The sequence below is a fragment of the Ornithodoros turicata genome, chromosome 6, assembly GCF_037126465.1.
Source record: "Ornithodoros turicata isolate Travis chromosome 6, ASM3712646v1, whole genome shotgun sequence".
NCBI lineage: Eukaryota > Metazoa > Arthropoda > Arachnida > Ixodida > Argasidae > Ornithodoros > Ornithodoros turicata.
In genome coordinates this window covers 70,591,442-70,607,069 of record NC_088206.1, presented here as the reverse complement: position 1 = coordinate 70,607,069, position 15,628 = coordinate 70,591,442, and the positions used below count along the sequence as shown (strand labels likewise).

General features: G+C 46.8%; 1 protein-coding gene across 1 annotated transcript in view; it reads left to right on the top strand.

Moving 5' to 3' along the window:
• LOC135397262 (inactive tyrosine-protein kinase 7-like) overlaps positions 1-15,628 on the top strand; it is a 59,878-nt gene that overhangs the window by 37,446 nt on the left and 6,804 nt on the right. The window contains exons 3-11 of the mRNA XM_064628713.1: positions 6,721-7,008; positions 8,790-8,937; positions 9,760-9,896; positions 10,412-10,708; positions 12,036-12,320; positions 12,697-12,969; positions 14,186-14,458; positions 15,154-15,336; positions 15,417-15,602. Coding sequence (XP_064484783.1) covers positions 6,721-7,008; positions 8,790-8,937; positions 9,760-9,896; positions 10,412-10,708; positions 12,036-12,320; positions 12,697-12,969; positions 14,186-14,458; positions 15,154-15,336; positions 15,417-15,602 — 2,070 coding nt within the window. The remainder of the gene's footprint in view (positions 1-6,720; positions 7,009-8,789; positions 8,938-9,759; positions 9,897-10,411; positions 10,709-12,035; positions 12,321-12,696; positions 12,970-14,185; positions 14,459-15,153; positions 15,337-15,416; positions 15,603-15,628) is intronic.

The following is a 15,628-nucleotide window of genomic DNA, read 5'->3' as shown; positions in this document are numbered from 1 at the left end:
GGGTTGAAGGGATGTTTTGTAGAGGGGGAAGGTGTCTTCTATACAATATGAGCGAGCAGCCTGAGGAAAGGGACTAATCTTGACTTCGCTGACCAAGAGCTGACCATAAAAGCGTTAAAGACCCTCTCGACACGAACCGTGCCACTCGGCGTCCCCGTTAAAACTGCGCGTGCAGACACAAAGAAGAATAAACGACAACGTATTTATTTCCGGTAGAGGATGCTCGCCTTAGGAAATCGCTCGCACGCGAACCTTTTTACCGGCCGAAAGTGGCCTTCTGGGATACATTGTGCTTTCAATGCAGAAATGACTGCTTTCTCTGGTTGTCTGCTGTGTGGAAGAGAAGGCATTCTTAAAGGTTACGAAGGGACGAAAAAAAAAAAAAAACGGAGAGGGTAGTTTATTGGATTCAGAGCGGGCCAATCGCTCCCGGGAGAGAAGCGATCCTCTCTCTTTTTCCGTTGGGTTCCTTTTAAACAAATACCGCCACCCTGGAACAAAAGCGACGAGGTTCTATTTTATTCGTTTATTTATTTATTTATTTATTTTTTTTTGTCTCGTTTCCTCCATTGGCTCTTGCTTTCGGTCTCGTTAAAGTACTCGGCAAATACTGATCGTCTTTGGGATTTCCTCCTTTTTCTCTCTCTCTCTCTCAGTTCAATTTCTTAAAAGAACTTTTTGACTGTCTCTGGTTCGTGTCGATCGTATTTAGATTCCGCGTGTGTCTGTTTTTCGGGCGATTGCATTTTTCGTGCACGGGGGAATATAGGGACGCTTTTTAGGACGATCGCTGGTTGATCCGATTTTGCGTTCCTGAGCCCTGCCAAGTATTCTTTGTGTGGGGGGTCTGTTTGCGCGTACATTCTAAGAAGAAGAAGAAAAAAAAACGTATTTTTAGTCCTTTTAAAGGGAGACTTCGCAAGGATTCGAAAAAAAAATAGGTGAGCATCATACCGAACACGGACCGTTCCATTGATACCGAATACAACATTCGCGTTCATTTTGTGCGAGTAATTAATTCGTATATGACGACAATACCAAACCGAAACTAAAATGCAAAGCGCACAGCGGTTCGCCCGGAGGAAGATACTGTGACGTCACCCAGCATTGTCGTCTGCTACGAAGCTTGCACTCTTCCATGCAGGATGACGTCGGCAGTGTTGCTTTCAGCGCCCTCTTGCATCACAGAGGCGAAGCGCTCAATTTGTAATAATTCGTTGGAATAAAATCTGCGCACTTTGGGAACGCGATATTTCGTACGTATGTTCCTGACACCGCAGGGGTTGCTGCTATGTCACAATCTTTGTGGTGATTTTGTTGCGGAGTCCCACTTTAAGGACTGGATCCGTGCCAGGATGGATGGCACGGATACCACTGGATGTATGGATTGATACGACAGTTAATCCCTTTCGGGACTAAACGCAAGGAAGTCTGTGCGAAGTTTGGGTTATCATTTTACGAGCGCGATTCAAACAAGAACCAAGAGGATGCGAGAACTTGTGAAGTTATATGACAATCACGTACCATGAGTTAATATGTTAATAAGTTAATATGATAATCACGTACCACGATAATAAGTTAACATGATAATGACGTACCAACAAGCCCAAACCGCTGTATTGCATAACGAAGTTTGGAAGCTATGTTCAATGCTGGGGAGTAAAGTCCGAACTAGGGGACTAAAATGGTGAATAATCGCAATCTGTACGGGACTAAATGTTGTAGTTACTCCCTAATATAGTACTCCTTTTCTCTCTCTCTCTCTCTCTCTCTCTCTCATAGCGTATGTTGCGGATGTTTACACTGTTTGTAGCATGTACTAGCGATGTGCATGTCCTGGTATAAGGTCAGGATGCAGGTTCGAATCCCATCTCAAGGATGAGGTTTCCCCCATGGGATTTTACGTCCGCGTACTCTCATCATGGCCACTGTTGATTCGCGACATAAGTCCCGTTCTTTTTCTTATTCTTTTTTAATTCTTTTTACCCAAGGTACGATATGTTCTAAATGCTCCATGATTCAATCTGTATCCTCAAACGTGCTCCCACAAATTGTACAGATTAGATAAAGTGCGCGGATAAGAACGACAATCACAAACACACGTATATCTTATTTATTGTATCACTTATTTTTTTCATATCCGAACCCACAGACGCGCAAAAAAGAAAAAAAAAACGGGGAAAAAAGGAAGAGAAATGAGGTCTTTTAGGGGAAGAGTCCTTTTTTTCCCGAAATGGAGCCACTGCAGTCTGGCGCGTGTGACGGCTTTTCTTGGAAGGTCTTCCCGGTGTACTTCATAGTTTTGCGGCTCCTGTTTCTTACTTTTTTTTCTTTCTTACTTTTCCTCTTACTACTGCTTTTTTTGTTTTTCATCCGAGCGTTTTAGGTTGATCAGAAAATGATTTTCCTGGGAAGATAAAATGGGCGGGAAATCCGGTGGTTTCGAGGAATTTATCGATTGTACCCCCTCTTCTTCTGTGCTTGCCTTCATTCACGTCTTTGTGACTCGGTGTAGGCAACTTGTATTAGAGTGTTTCCCCAGAAAGTGGTCGTTGCGTCTCACCATTGCCGAATGGCATGGTACGTTCATATGTTCACACTATATGCACAGTTTTAAATATACGCTTAAGACACGTAGAAGCAATGGCATTCCCGTGTAATATGCTGAGGACTGGGGCTTAGTAAGCTGTGCTGTCTCAGGTGTTCCGGTGGTAATTCCATACGCATGTCGGAACGGTCCCTCCTGAAGTCTGCCCAAAATGCGTGCTACCTCCCTTATCTTCTTCCAGCTGACCTCTCTCCACCGGTCTATGCTTGTACACCGCTCATTGCTGCCATGTTTCTTGTGCTGTAAAGTGGGCCAGAACCAGCAAAAAGAAAAAAAAAAGTCAAATGACTGCGAGACCGAGAACACGCGCAAGTTTTTTATAATTACGCTTCCTTTAAGTTTGAAGTGCAGAAAGCAATTCGAAAGCTCATTTGAGGAAAGAATCGTCTGCAAACAACCAGTTTCAAGTCCCTCACATACCTCATTATGTCGTGTGCATTCAGTCGCAGAAGCAGCTGCAGTCGAAACGATCGTTGAATTTATGGCGAAAAGACCGAATTGAAATGTTCTGCCGGCGGCTAAAAGAGAACGCGGGGGTCTTATTTAGCGTCAAAAAAAAAAGGAAAAATGGCCGCTATTTTCGATTACGACACTGCGGCGAATGACAGCTGTCGCTTTAGAAATGTATCGCAGTCGTTTGCTGCTCAATGAAGATCTAATGGTTCTGCTCCCACTAGCAGACGACATGTTTACGCGCGTGTTTCTGCTTTTGATTCGGAGCAGAAGCGGGAGTCCCCGTGCCGTCTGCTACGAAGAGAACAGTGTTGCTGGATCTCAGCAGTTGGTGTTGTGGAGTTCCTGACTTGTTACTCCCGCGTGTTGCTCGTTCGCTTCTCTGATCGCTTGTTTCTGCGTGTCGTGTAGAACCGAAACTAACATCTCGTGCTCTTTGCCAGAAGGGCCAGAAGGGTAAAGTGTTGCTCGATCGCCATCGGTATTGTAGCTGCTGACTGTATAGTTGCCTGTTCGTTTTCGTTTCTCATTGTTTGTCCCATGGCTTGTGCCTGGAACGTTTACAAGCGAATCTTGCTTTTCCTGTCGTCTGCTACAACGTGTGCAAGATTATATTAAGATTGCAGATTACGGGTTTTGAAGTACGCCTACCGTTTGAAGTCTGTTTCCGACTTATCGGTGCTGTATTTGTCTCACTCACTCACGAGTAGTTTTTAGCGCACTCTGAGGAGAGGCAACTGCTCGTAAAAATGTTTCAGGGCGTTGCGCGAGCAACGTTGTTAGCTCCACCCGACTCGAACATCTTGGCTCACTGATGGGATGTAAAGAAGACTCTAGCGGTAACGGGCAGTACTAAACAACGAAGATAGGTGACGTTTTGGTGTTAAATTTAAGCCCTCTTTATAGCGCATTCGCGTACTGTACTGCTGTTTTAAGCTCTATTCTTTATCTATATGGCCGTCGTCCGTAAAATAACGTAAAGAAGCCCAAAAGTGATGCCATCGTAAAGTTCCTAAACGCATTTCTAAGAAAAGATGCCATGTGAGCTGCTGGGAAAGAATTAATGGCCTCCATGCGCCATCTTGAAGAGGGGGTAGATTTTTGTGAGTGCAAACTCTTATTTATCGCCTCTGTGTTTTCGCTCTGAAGGCAGTAAAATCTCCTTTTTCTGTGAATTTATAGGACGTAATGCTTGGAACAGCTGTGCCCGTGGTTGCCACATTTTCAGTACCGTTTCTTCCGTTTTAGGTGGAAATTCTGGGGAAAAGCTTTGTCTTGTTATTTTCTTTTTAGTTTTTTTTTTTTTCTTTGCATGTCGGCGTCTTTTTAATGGTGAATAGGTGATGGGATTGGATTCTGGCTTTGATGTGGTTGTATGAAGTCGTCGTCGTGCTTTCATACGATATTTGATTGGTTGCTGTAGTCTTTGATGTAAAACATTGCGCTCAGACAAGAATTTACAAAAAGTCGTCTGCGAGGTCTGTCGAGTCAGAATCCAAGCCAAGTGTGGCATCTACTACGTCCAAGCCGCGTGACGGCTGTCCGTTGGGCTTAGATTCTTCTGGCTTTGTCGCCTGCTTTCGTAGCAGAAGTACCCTGCACTATCAACAGTAGAGCCAAATATCCATACGTCTGTCGATATCCATGCCCTTGTTCTCTAGAGGCAACAGTGTTTATGGTCCCGCTCGGGTCCCCCACTTGAGTCACGCTCACGCACATGGTTGCTGGATGACTCAAGCGGTTCCCATCGATACCCAGCTGAATACGTCGAAAAAGTTTAGGGTGGCGGGACAGGTCGTTAATTCGGACAACGTTGATAGCCCTCGGGGGAAGTTCACGCAATTTCACGCGTCTGTCGCTATAAAATATGAGCCTGTCATTCCTATTGGGCGTGCGTTAATGCTCTACCAGGCGGGGAAGCAAGGTATAGTGAGGGGAGGGGGAGCCACCGTAGGCAGCGCGCGCCGGTCGTCGTCTGCTGCTTTCCAGCCAGTCGTCGTCTGCTTTCGCTACCGCGATCGCGCTCTCCGTGTCGTCTGATTTGATAATGGGCGTCTTTTCTCTCTTTACCTTTTCTTTTCTTTCTCTGCTGTACTTTCGAATTCCGTCTCATTTGTGAACGGTAGGGAGTGAATTTAATTTAGATATATGCGCGCGGTGGAAAGGGGAATAAATCTTGATATTCTGGGGTGGTTGTTGTAAGGACCAAAGAGTGGTGCCTGAAATGATCGCATGTGTGATTGTGCTTTTTTTGCCGGCAGTGTGCGACTGTACAGACAGAGGGCGTACGAAGAAAAGACACGTATAAAAAGATGCGAACACCGGGTGCAAGAGTAAGACGGGAAAAGTTATTACGGTGTTCCGCAGAGTCGCGTAAAATTTCGATTACGATAATGAAGGTGCTTTCACCTCCCCACTTTGGCTTCCACATCCACGGATTTCACAGAAAACTCACGAAGCGTGATCCGATTTCTTTCTTCTTTTTTTTTTTTTTTTCGATATTCCTGAAGTGTTGCGATAGTACCTACTCGTGTTTTAATCAACGTCTGATCGTTGTCGTCTGGTCGTTCGGCTCTATCGATTTTTAGGAGGGGCTGGTCGACATTCGCCAAACGATTTAACATAGTCTACTCCTCAAACTGACTTTTCTTCTGAGCTTTCTTATTTTGGTACCACTGTGTAGTACCGTAAAATTAATCAAGTTTTTTTTTTTTTTAGGCCAAGCAGACATCCTCTTCAAGAGAGTATGCAACTACTAGATGACTAATTACCCAAAATTAATTAATTCTTTAACTACCTAGGGTCTTTCGCTTTCGGGAAAAGGTTAGATAGTAGTGTATGGTAGACATTCCTCGTTGAGAGCCATTCTATTTTTTAAAGTCATGACCTTCGCCGCAAAGCGGTTGGTCTGACCAGCAGATGAGCTCCTCCTCCTCCTCCAATCACATCCATTGCTTCAGGGCACGTGGCCCTCTGACGTGAATTCGAGCGCTGTCCTCCCTGCCCTCCTGAGGCGCGCGGTTTCGGTGTCGGCTAATTTTCGTAACAAAATTCGGCGATCGATATTTCAACGTACGTGTTTGTTTCAGGATTTTTAGAGGCAGCAACAAAAACGGTGATAGACGCGTAGGAAATCGGCGAACTGCGAACGCCGAAACTCATCCGGCTCCGAGCTCTGACATCACTGCAGGGGCGGCTGCGCGGGATAGGTCACGTGCTTTTGACCACCAATGGGAACGGCTGTAGATCTTGGCCCTCCGACGTCAGAGCTTGACGCTTACGTGTGCTTGAGAGTCTGTCTTGCCAAGTGCGACAGTAATTCTGGGCTTTACGTCTCGCGATAACAGCTTATCATGAGCGACGTCACAATGGTCGGGTCTGTGGATTAATTTTGCACACCTGAGGGACATGCGCAGAATCTGAACACACGGCACACCACACTTAACGTGCGGAAGACAGCGTGCTTGAGCATCTTGTACCTTTCCACCACGTCCTCGATCGCGGGTTAGGAATCCGCGGCCTTCGTATCAGCGGGCAGACACGCTACCAAGGGTAGTGCACGAGTGCGGCACGCAGAAAAATAGTTTTCTTCGCAATGCCAACTTTGTCGAAGTGTCACAGCCCTTTTTTTGAGCCCCCTCCCCCTCGACGTTATGCAGGGCTGGGTGAACGCGTCTCCGTGGAGCTGCACAGCTCCCCCACGGCCGCCGCCATCCAGTCGGGGTCTGACCTGAGCCTGCGGTGCAAAGCCGAAGGAGCCCCCGAACCCCAGCTGGAGTGGTATCGTAACGGGGTTCGTCTCTTCCGAAGCGAGCGAATCTCCCTGCGAGGCCGACGACTGCAGGTCACCTCCGTGGGCCCGAAGGACAACGGGGTCTACTCGTGCCGCGCCGTCAACGAGGCCGGGGCGGTCGCCAGCGACCCCAACTTCGCCCTCGTCATAGCAGGTATTGGTTTCCGCCAGCACTCTACGGGGTTGGGGGATGTTACAACCACGACCTACTAGATTATAGCGACCATGTCATAATCGGCAAGCCCTATGAGGAGCACGTCCGCACGATCCGCTAGGGGCGCTGCTCATCGGCCCGCGAAATCTACATCACGATTGGACAATGGAAATTCGAATTTTGAACGCGCAGAAACGGACGTACGACAACCGTAGCAGACGACAACAACACTTCCTATGAAAATGCATAGAATGATGATGATAATCAACTTTAGAAAGAAGCACCTCCCGTGGGACATCCACCGCTTGTACAAAAATACTAAGGTAAGCTAAAGTACAGAGTACTGTAGAAGTTGAGGAAGCAATATCCGGGCCGATGAGTGGCGCCACCGCTAGCCTCCAAGTGCGGCGCTGGGAAGGGGTTCGTATGATATGGTTGCTATAGTCTAGTAGGTCGTGGTTACAACTACCATGCTATGAAGCAAACTACAAAGAAACAACTAGAATACCGCACGTGGTGCGTGCGTGCGTATTGTGACGTGGTCTTATTATCCTTTTCCTTGTGTAGACTTTTCTTTTTCTGCACAAAGCATGTCTTGTTGGAAATATCTCGGTCAGGCGTTTCTTCAGGCACTCTACATCTTCTCCATTGACACCTTGACCCTTAATCCAATATTTTAAATGTTAGCTAATTAGTCTTGTCTGATTACTAGGCAAAAGCAAAAAAAATACTGGGAAATAGGATGAATGACCGCCAATAATATCTGGTTGGTTGGTTCGATTCATTTAGAGCACTCATCAGTCTCTTTGAAAATCTTGGTGCATCAATTGAAGTATGCAACTGGGTGATGTATGCATTGAGGTGAAGTATGCAGCTCGGGGTTGCTAGGCTTCTGTTGCGTTTGTGCTGTGTGTAATTGCCTCATCCTCTATAACATTTCTTGGTGCATGTCACTTGACACACTCTGTAGGAATAGCGACGTCATTAACTTCCTTGCTTTTAAGCCTGCTTCGCCTTCTGCTAGGTTGTTCTAGTCGTTTTTTTTCCAAATCTGAAAATGTGGCCGTTGATACCTTTTCGAACTTAAAAACATGCGTTTGCAATTGAATGAATGGATACACACCACGCGCAGGAAAATATGAATGCGATTTGTTTTGCGTGACATAGTCCTTCTGTCACGCCAACAGACGTTGCTAGGTGGCGCCTATACGTAGTACATAAAATACAGCACATGTACCACACGGCAGGACTTACAAGGTTATAATTAGGGCCCGACTTTTTCGGGTTTTACTTTTGGCCAAATTCGGGGGGTAAATATTGGGTGATATTTTTCATTTGAAAATTCGGGTTAAATCCCGTTACGGCATATTCTGTCGTCAGGAATTCGGGTGATTTTTTTTTTTTTTTCAATAAAAATTTGTCTTAACATGGAAGTAATGCTTAGCGATGTTATCAAGCTTTATTTTAGTGCACGCTTACGAGTGTGCCACGCGACCCGGATGTTTTCGGGTAGATTCGGGTTAAACTTGAATTTTACAGATTTCGTTCGGGGGGTAAATGTCAGGCGGATACGGGTTTAACCCTAAAAAGTCAGGCCCTAGTTATAATACAATCGGGACACCAATATATATGGCCACTCGAGCCATAAAACATATCTTGCTGCTTCCGGGAAGGAGGTAGGCGTGCATGTGCAATAAAGTCGAACCTTCGCAAACTTCTGCAAATTCAAAGCTCAACGGGTTCATGATGTCGTTAATACACTTGGGCGTCAACTTTTTCAGGTGACAACGTTCCCGCCATCACGACACTCCCGTCCGCCGTGACCGTGCGTCAAAACGAGACCGCACGCCTGGACTGCGTCTACAAAGGGGCAGCCATTACGGAGTGGTACTCGCATGATGGAGACGTACCTCTGTCCAACTCGTCCAAGTTAGTTTCAATACCTGCAAGTTGATACAGTCAAACTCCTTTATAGCGAACACCTTTTTAACGAAAATACCACTACAGCGAAATTTTTTGCGGTCCCGCTGGAGCCTATAGGTCCAATAATGGACATCCTTTTTAACGAAAATACCTTTACTGCGAACTTTTTTTGCTGTCCCCTGAGCTTCGTTGTAAAGGAGTTTGACTGTATATAATAAGTACGATTAGAGCCTGAAGTTTTCGGGAAATATTTTTTTCTAAATTCGGGCGGTAAAAATCGGGTAAATAAACGTGTGCACTAAATTCGTGTAAATTTGGGTGAAAAAATTTCCAGCACGCTAAATTCGGGGAGAAATCTGGCTCAGTTACTCAAACTAACTGTATAGTGGTTTGGTACGAACGGTGATGTAACTGAATTTTTCTGCCAAACAAGTAAATTAGTGCATTCTTACAGACATCCCAGTGAGGGCAATTTGCCGGGTAAAAAAATCTGGTTTCACCGTAAAGAGGCAACCTTCAATTCGGGGTGCAAATTCGCGGAAGAATCGGGGTTAAACCCTAAAACTTCGGGCTCGAAGTATGGTCGCTCTCAAAATAGCTCAAAACCGAGCGAAGTTGTCCTCGTGTATTGCATTGAGCTCCTCCATTGTTTCGGTAACAGAAAAAAATAAACTTTGAATTGCAAAAAAGAAAAAAACATGTTCTGGTTGGTGTGTTGCACAGTGATTGGTAGTGTTGCTAGCAGGTTTCTGCTTAGAGATGGCAGATTGTGTACTCAATACCTTGTTGTTGGTTCTGAGGTTTGTCATACTACCATCGATTTGACAGGATCACCATTTTGCCAAACTCGTCGCTGGTCATCCACAACGTCGGCCCATTGGACGAAGGCCTGTATCGGTGCGTCGGCATCGGTGAAGACAAGTCCTCCGCGCAGCAGACATTTGTGGCACCCATCCGCCTGGCCTGTAAGTGCTTCCGCGACGCACCGCGACATTTATTTACATGTACTTCGTTGGTATGGTCAGCCCCCATCCAGGCCGAGGCAGGTGGTGGACAACAAAGTATATATCCATAACATGTATACATAGAGCCTGAAGTTTTGGGGTTTTACCCGATTCTTCCCCGAATTTGCACCCCGAATTGAAGGTTGCCTCTTTAGGGTGAAACCCGATTTTTACCAGGCAAATTGCTCTCTCTGGGATGTCTGTAGGACTGCACCAACTTACTTGTTTGGCAGAAAAATGTAGTTACATCACCGTTGGTACCAAATCGCTACAGTTAGTTTGAATAACTGAGCCCGATTTGTCCCTGATTTTAGCGTAATGGAAGGTTTTTCACCCGAATTCGCATAAATTTAGAGCACAAGTTGATTTCCCCGATTTTTACCCCCCCCCGAATTGGGGAAAAAAAAAAATTCCCGAAAACTTCGGGCTCTAATTACGACGCCCTAAATTACTACCCCTTTCATTTCGTTTTTCAGACCTGAACGACTTCAGAGACGTCTCCATCGAGCCGCCCCTGCAGGACACCCGCACGGCGGTGGTCGCCAAGAACCGCCCCCTGGAACTGATGTGCGTGGTTCCCGGCGGCCACCCGAAGCCCCGGGCCTGGTGGGAGGACAACCAGGGCCACGTGGTCAGCGACGCGGGCCGGATACGCGTCGCTGACATGAGGCTCCTCTTGGACTCGGCTCGTAAAGGGGATGCTGGGAATTACAGCTGCGTGGCCGAGAACATTGCCGGAGCACGGCGTACGTCGGTCCACGTGTACGTCGCCGGTGAGTCCCCGTCTCCTTTGGTTCCTTCCGCGACCTTTACTGCGTATTCACAAACAAGCGGCGTCCTTACGAAAGATTCTAGTGGAAGAAAAAGGGAAAACACTGCTCAGTGAGACGAAAGTTTTGTCCGGTGTTATGTTGAGCATTCGGACGGTGCGGAATAACGGGAGTGGCGTGGTGCGCACTTAGCAGACGACACTTCGCAGACGACACTCAGCAGAAGACATTTAGCAGACGACACTTCGCAGACGACACTTCGCAGACGACACTCAGCAGACGACACTCAGCAGACGACACTCAGCAGACGACACTCAGCAGACGACACTCAGCAGACGACACCGTCAGCGTGTTTTCCTGTCGTCTGCTACGGAATATCTTGTGACTGTGTTGCAGGATATTCCCCCACTGTTAGCGGTGTACGTGAACACTGGATGTTGAGTGCTTGCGCTCACAAGGCAGTGACATTTTTTCCCGTCTTCCACTTCCGTGGGGAACGTCGCTCGTGTGAACGCACGGTTACAGTAGGGTCGCGATATTTCTTACTTCTGGTCAGTTCAAGGTTCAAACAGGTTGCCTAACTAACGTTAACCGACTGACTGACTGCGCTTGCAGTGGACACGGAAGGCACTTTAAAGGGACACTGAATTACAATGCGCGAAACAGCTGTATGGCCTTGAACTGTGGTTCTGTGACCGTTAGTGGTCGGAACTTTGAAATCTATGAATTGTTGTATGGATGGAAGTTCAGGCGATCGAGAGCGGAAACCACTTCGTAAATGCGGGACAAAGCGGAAGCTCCGGCGGCACTCACAATTCCAACAATGTATGTGATTGAGAGAACTAAGAGAATGGTGGGTAGGCTGGTGAAGTTTCATAGTGCTGGAAAACCTTGAGCTTGAGAAGACGTGAAAGAAAATGTCACACAAACGAGCCTTCGTGTCGGAACGAACCACCTGCCGCACCGGTGGTACCATACTGAGTAAAATTAAAAAAAAACGGCAATTTAAAAAACATTAGACATAAAACATAAAGACATTAAAAAAAACTGACAATTGCAACGTGTCGTAATTCGAACAAGTATTAATGACGTTTCCGACGGTCTTTCCCTGACGAATGTCGTCACAGTTCCCCCCGAAGTCGGCCCAGGCTGCAAACTAACCTCTCTGTCGACGTCTGTATGCTGCTCACGGCCATAGTTGCTTTGCGGTGCTGACGCAGAAAGAAAGGGAGTTTAGAAAGGGGGAAAAATTACGTCCCGGAAATAACGGGGGGCAGTCCTTTGTGTCCTGTGGGAACCCGGTGTGAAAAACCTCCGTTCATTTTAACAGTCCCGCCATCCATCACCACGCATCCGCTGGACCTGTCCGTGGACGAAGGCGAAACGACGTCTATGTCGTGCGTCTACACCGGCTCCCCCTACCCCGTGACGCAAGTGACGTGGCAACACAACGACCGGCCCCTGCGAGGTATTCCTCCGCACACAACCATGCACAAGAACGGCACCCTCGTCATCCGCGGCGCCGTCCTCAGCGATGCGGGCGATTACCGTTGCCAGGTCAACACCACGGGGTTCCCGGTCGAAACCTCCAAGGTTGCCACCCTGCAAGTTAGAGGTGGGTGCTGCTGCCGATAGTGTTCACCGTGTCGTTTGTTAATAACAGTGCAGCTACGTTGATGAAGTGAATTTTCGTAAATTGGAATTTTAATTTTAATAAATATATATTGAAGTTTATACTACATGCAATATGTACAGGGTGTGTCAACTATGTCATAGACTAGGTCCAAAGACTGGTGTATAAATAAATAAAAAATTTGCATTGAAAGAGCACACTGCATAAACATTATGACAAACTGCATTTAGCTGTAGGAAGCCTTTGCCACTTACTTCAAGTAACTTTATCATGTTTCAATTAAAAGAAATCTCTTTTTCTTCGAAATTTGCCGAATAAAAGTAACTTCTTGCCACAATTGCATCTTCTGCATTCTCAGAGATGTTGAAGTTTGTCCTTCCACCTGTGAGCAAGAACCTGGAGCTGGGTTCCAACTCCAAGATCCACTGCAAGGCCAGGGGCAACCCACCCCCAATAGTCCGTTGGATTAAGGAGGGCCAGCAGCCTTACCTGGAGTGGCCGCCCCATATCAGGGACGAAAACGGGACCCTTCGCTTTGAAGGGGTGAGGGATGCAGATAAGGGACTCTACATGTGTGTTGCAACGTCAACTCAGGGGCTCATCAATGCTACCATACAAGTGGATGTTATAGGTGCCTTTTTTCCTTCCCTCTCTTTCAAAGTTCTAAGTTGCAACATTATCTAATGAAAGTGCAACATCACATTGCTTGCTGCTTCTCTGATACCTCCTACGGGATTGCTGTGTGACATCAACTTCACACTCTCAATGTAGTAGTAGATGAAGTAATTTGACACAGAAGGATGAACGTAACATAAACCTCACAGTGCCCAGTTGAATGCTTCCGTTGAATAATGGCAGTTGAAGGAAAGGAACGGAATGAAATGGAAGCTGAAGAACCCCATTGCCGATGCTTTTTCTTTTTTCAACTGCCATTATTCAGTTAACACTTTGAAGTCATGTGTGATCCATTATTATAGGCTGAAGTTTTCGGGAAATATTTTTTTCTAAATTCGGGAGGTCAAAATCGGGTAAATAAACGTGTGCTCTAAATTCACGCAAATTCGGGTGGAAAAACTTCCAGCGTGCTAAATTCGAGGAAAAATCGGGCTCAGTTACTCAAACTATAGCTGGACTGGTTTTGGTACAAACGGTGATGTAATTGTATTTTTCTGCCAAACAAGTTAGTGTGCATTGCAACAGACATCTCAGTGAGGGCAATTTGCCAGGTAAATATCGTGTTTAACCCTGAAGAGGCAACCTTCAATTCAGGGTGAAAATTCGGGGAAGAATCGGGTTAAACCATAAAACTTAAGGCTCTATTCAGTATGTACAAAATCTACTGGTTCTTTTAACGATTTCATCTGGCAACGCAAGAAAGCTGCGGTGAAAAATGTGTTTTGTGTGCAGTGCGTTGTGAATTCATGTTTTCTTATTATTTGCGGTGCCATTTGCCAGAAATTGATGCTAGAAGGTTACGTACGTGCAACATATTAGGGCCGTAGTAGATACAACCGATTGATTGAGCTTTTAATTCGGCACTGGTGCATGACAACGGCTAAGATATAGCCTTAGCGCTTAGTAGCGCCCTCATAGCCTAAAACAATACTGGACGCGAAAAATTGAGTCCCACCACCTGCAGGGTACAGAGATGAATAAAAAACAACTTTGTAATTGCAACCCTCCTTTCTTGATTACTTGTGGTGTTTATGTCTGTGTTGTAAAATGTGCTGAAGCACTGTACAGAACAAAGTGTAGGGTGTCGCTACTACAGCAGACTGTGTTGCTTGTTGCCTGTACGCAGTAGCCTAGAATAAAATGCGAATGAGTATGTCTTCTTCTATTTTCAGTGATGCCTCTCTTCAGTGTTCCGCCAAAAGACACAAAAGCAATGGAAGGTTACCCAGCCATGCTTCACTGCATAGCGACTGGCAATCCTGACCCAACCATTCAGTGGGATCGCAACAACGTGCTCAACGACATTGATCCCAAACGCTTCAGAGTACTTGAAAACAATTCGCTCTTCATCTCCGAGGTCTACCGGGATGACGAAGGGAAATATGGCTGCACCGCTGGCAACAGTGGAGGACTGCGCCGTGTCGAAGCGAATCTCATTGTGACCGGTGGGTACATGCCACTGTGGCTTGTGGAATCGATGTATAACAGCGAAGGCTCCGGGTTTTCCGCGAAATTTTGCGGAGTCCTTCGTCGGGCACGGTTTTTCCGCGGTACACGTGACCCCGCGGTGACCCTTTGTAACCCTTCGACATAATTGGGTTTTAGAACACAATGAGGGCGCTTGCTCCGAATTTAGCGTCTATCGCGATCGGGCATTTGCCAATTCGTATAAACTCTGTAGATGCTGAAAGACCTTTCAGCAGGTATAAAGTGATTGTAAGTGACAGACTGCATTCTCTGTCAGAGGAAAACGCAAGATATCATGTAATGCTGAGCTGAGAATCTGTAAGCTTTATAAAATACTTTTTGTTTGCACATTATCTAACAAAATAAAGTGTTTCCCGTTTGAAGTAGTAGTAGTAGTTGGCTCCTTGTCGCGGAAAATCGCAGAATTTGCGAGTCAGCGCCGTGGAATTTAGAATTTGCCGCAGCAGAAGACCACCCCAACAACACCGGACATCCCCTGGATGTACCTACGAATAATGTCATGTTCGTACGTCCAAGGGACGTCCCTCAGACATCCATCGGACGTATAAGTCCGTTAGGACATTATTCGTACGTCTAGAGGACATTCACTGTTGTTGGGGCAGGGGCCTTAATAAGAGCTTCTCCCAGAACTTAAAGTCCCATCCCCGCGTAGGTTCGGACGATTACGTCCCGGGCAGTATGTCCGACCAGGGCGAGAATACGATGACCAAGACAGTGACCATCACACTCGGAGCCGCAGCCATCTACATGATGCTCGTCATGGGTCTGATGATCTGGTGTCGATTCAGGAGGGCCCGGCGGAAAGCGATGATGCTCCTGCAAGCGACGAGTGATGGTAGGTGTTTTTGGCGATTACCCGTTGCACGTTGGAACGTGCAAGAGCGGTGCTAACGTGTTCGGACCCCGTTCTTGCAGTAGCAAAGTCCGACGACGATGGCATCGCTCCGACTGAGCTGCGCGACAAGGGTCGCGAGGCCGCTGTGCGGAGCGACGGCGACGCACAGTCGCACAGCAGTGGGTCTCAGCATCCACGGCGGAGCCGATCCTCCTACGACAAGCTGCAGTTCTCACGACAGGATCTGCAGACGATGATGCTTCTGGGTAAGGCTTCACCATTTCTACGATGG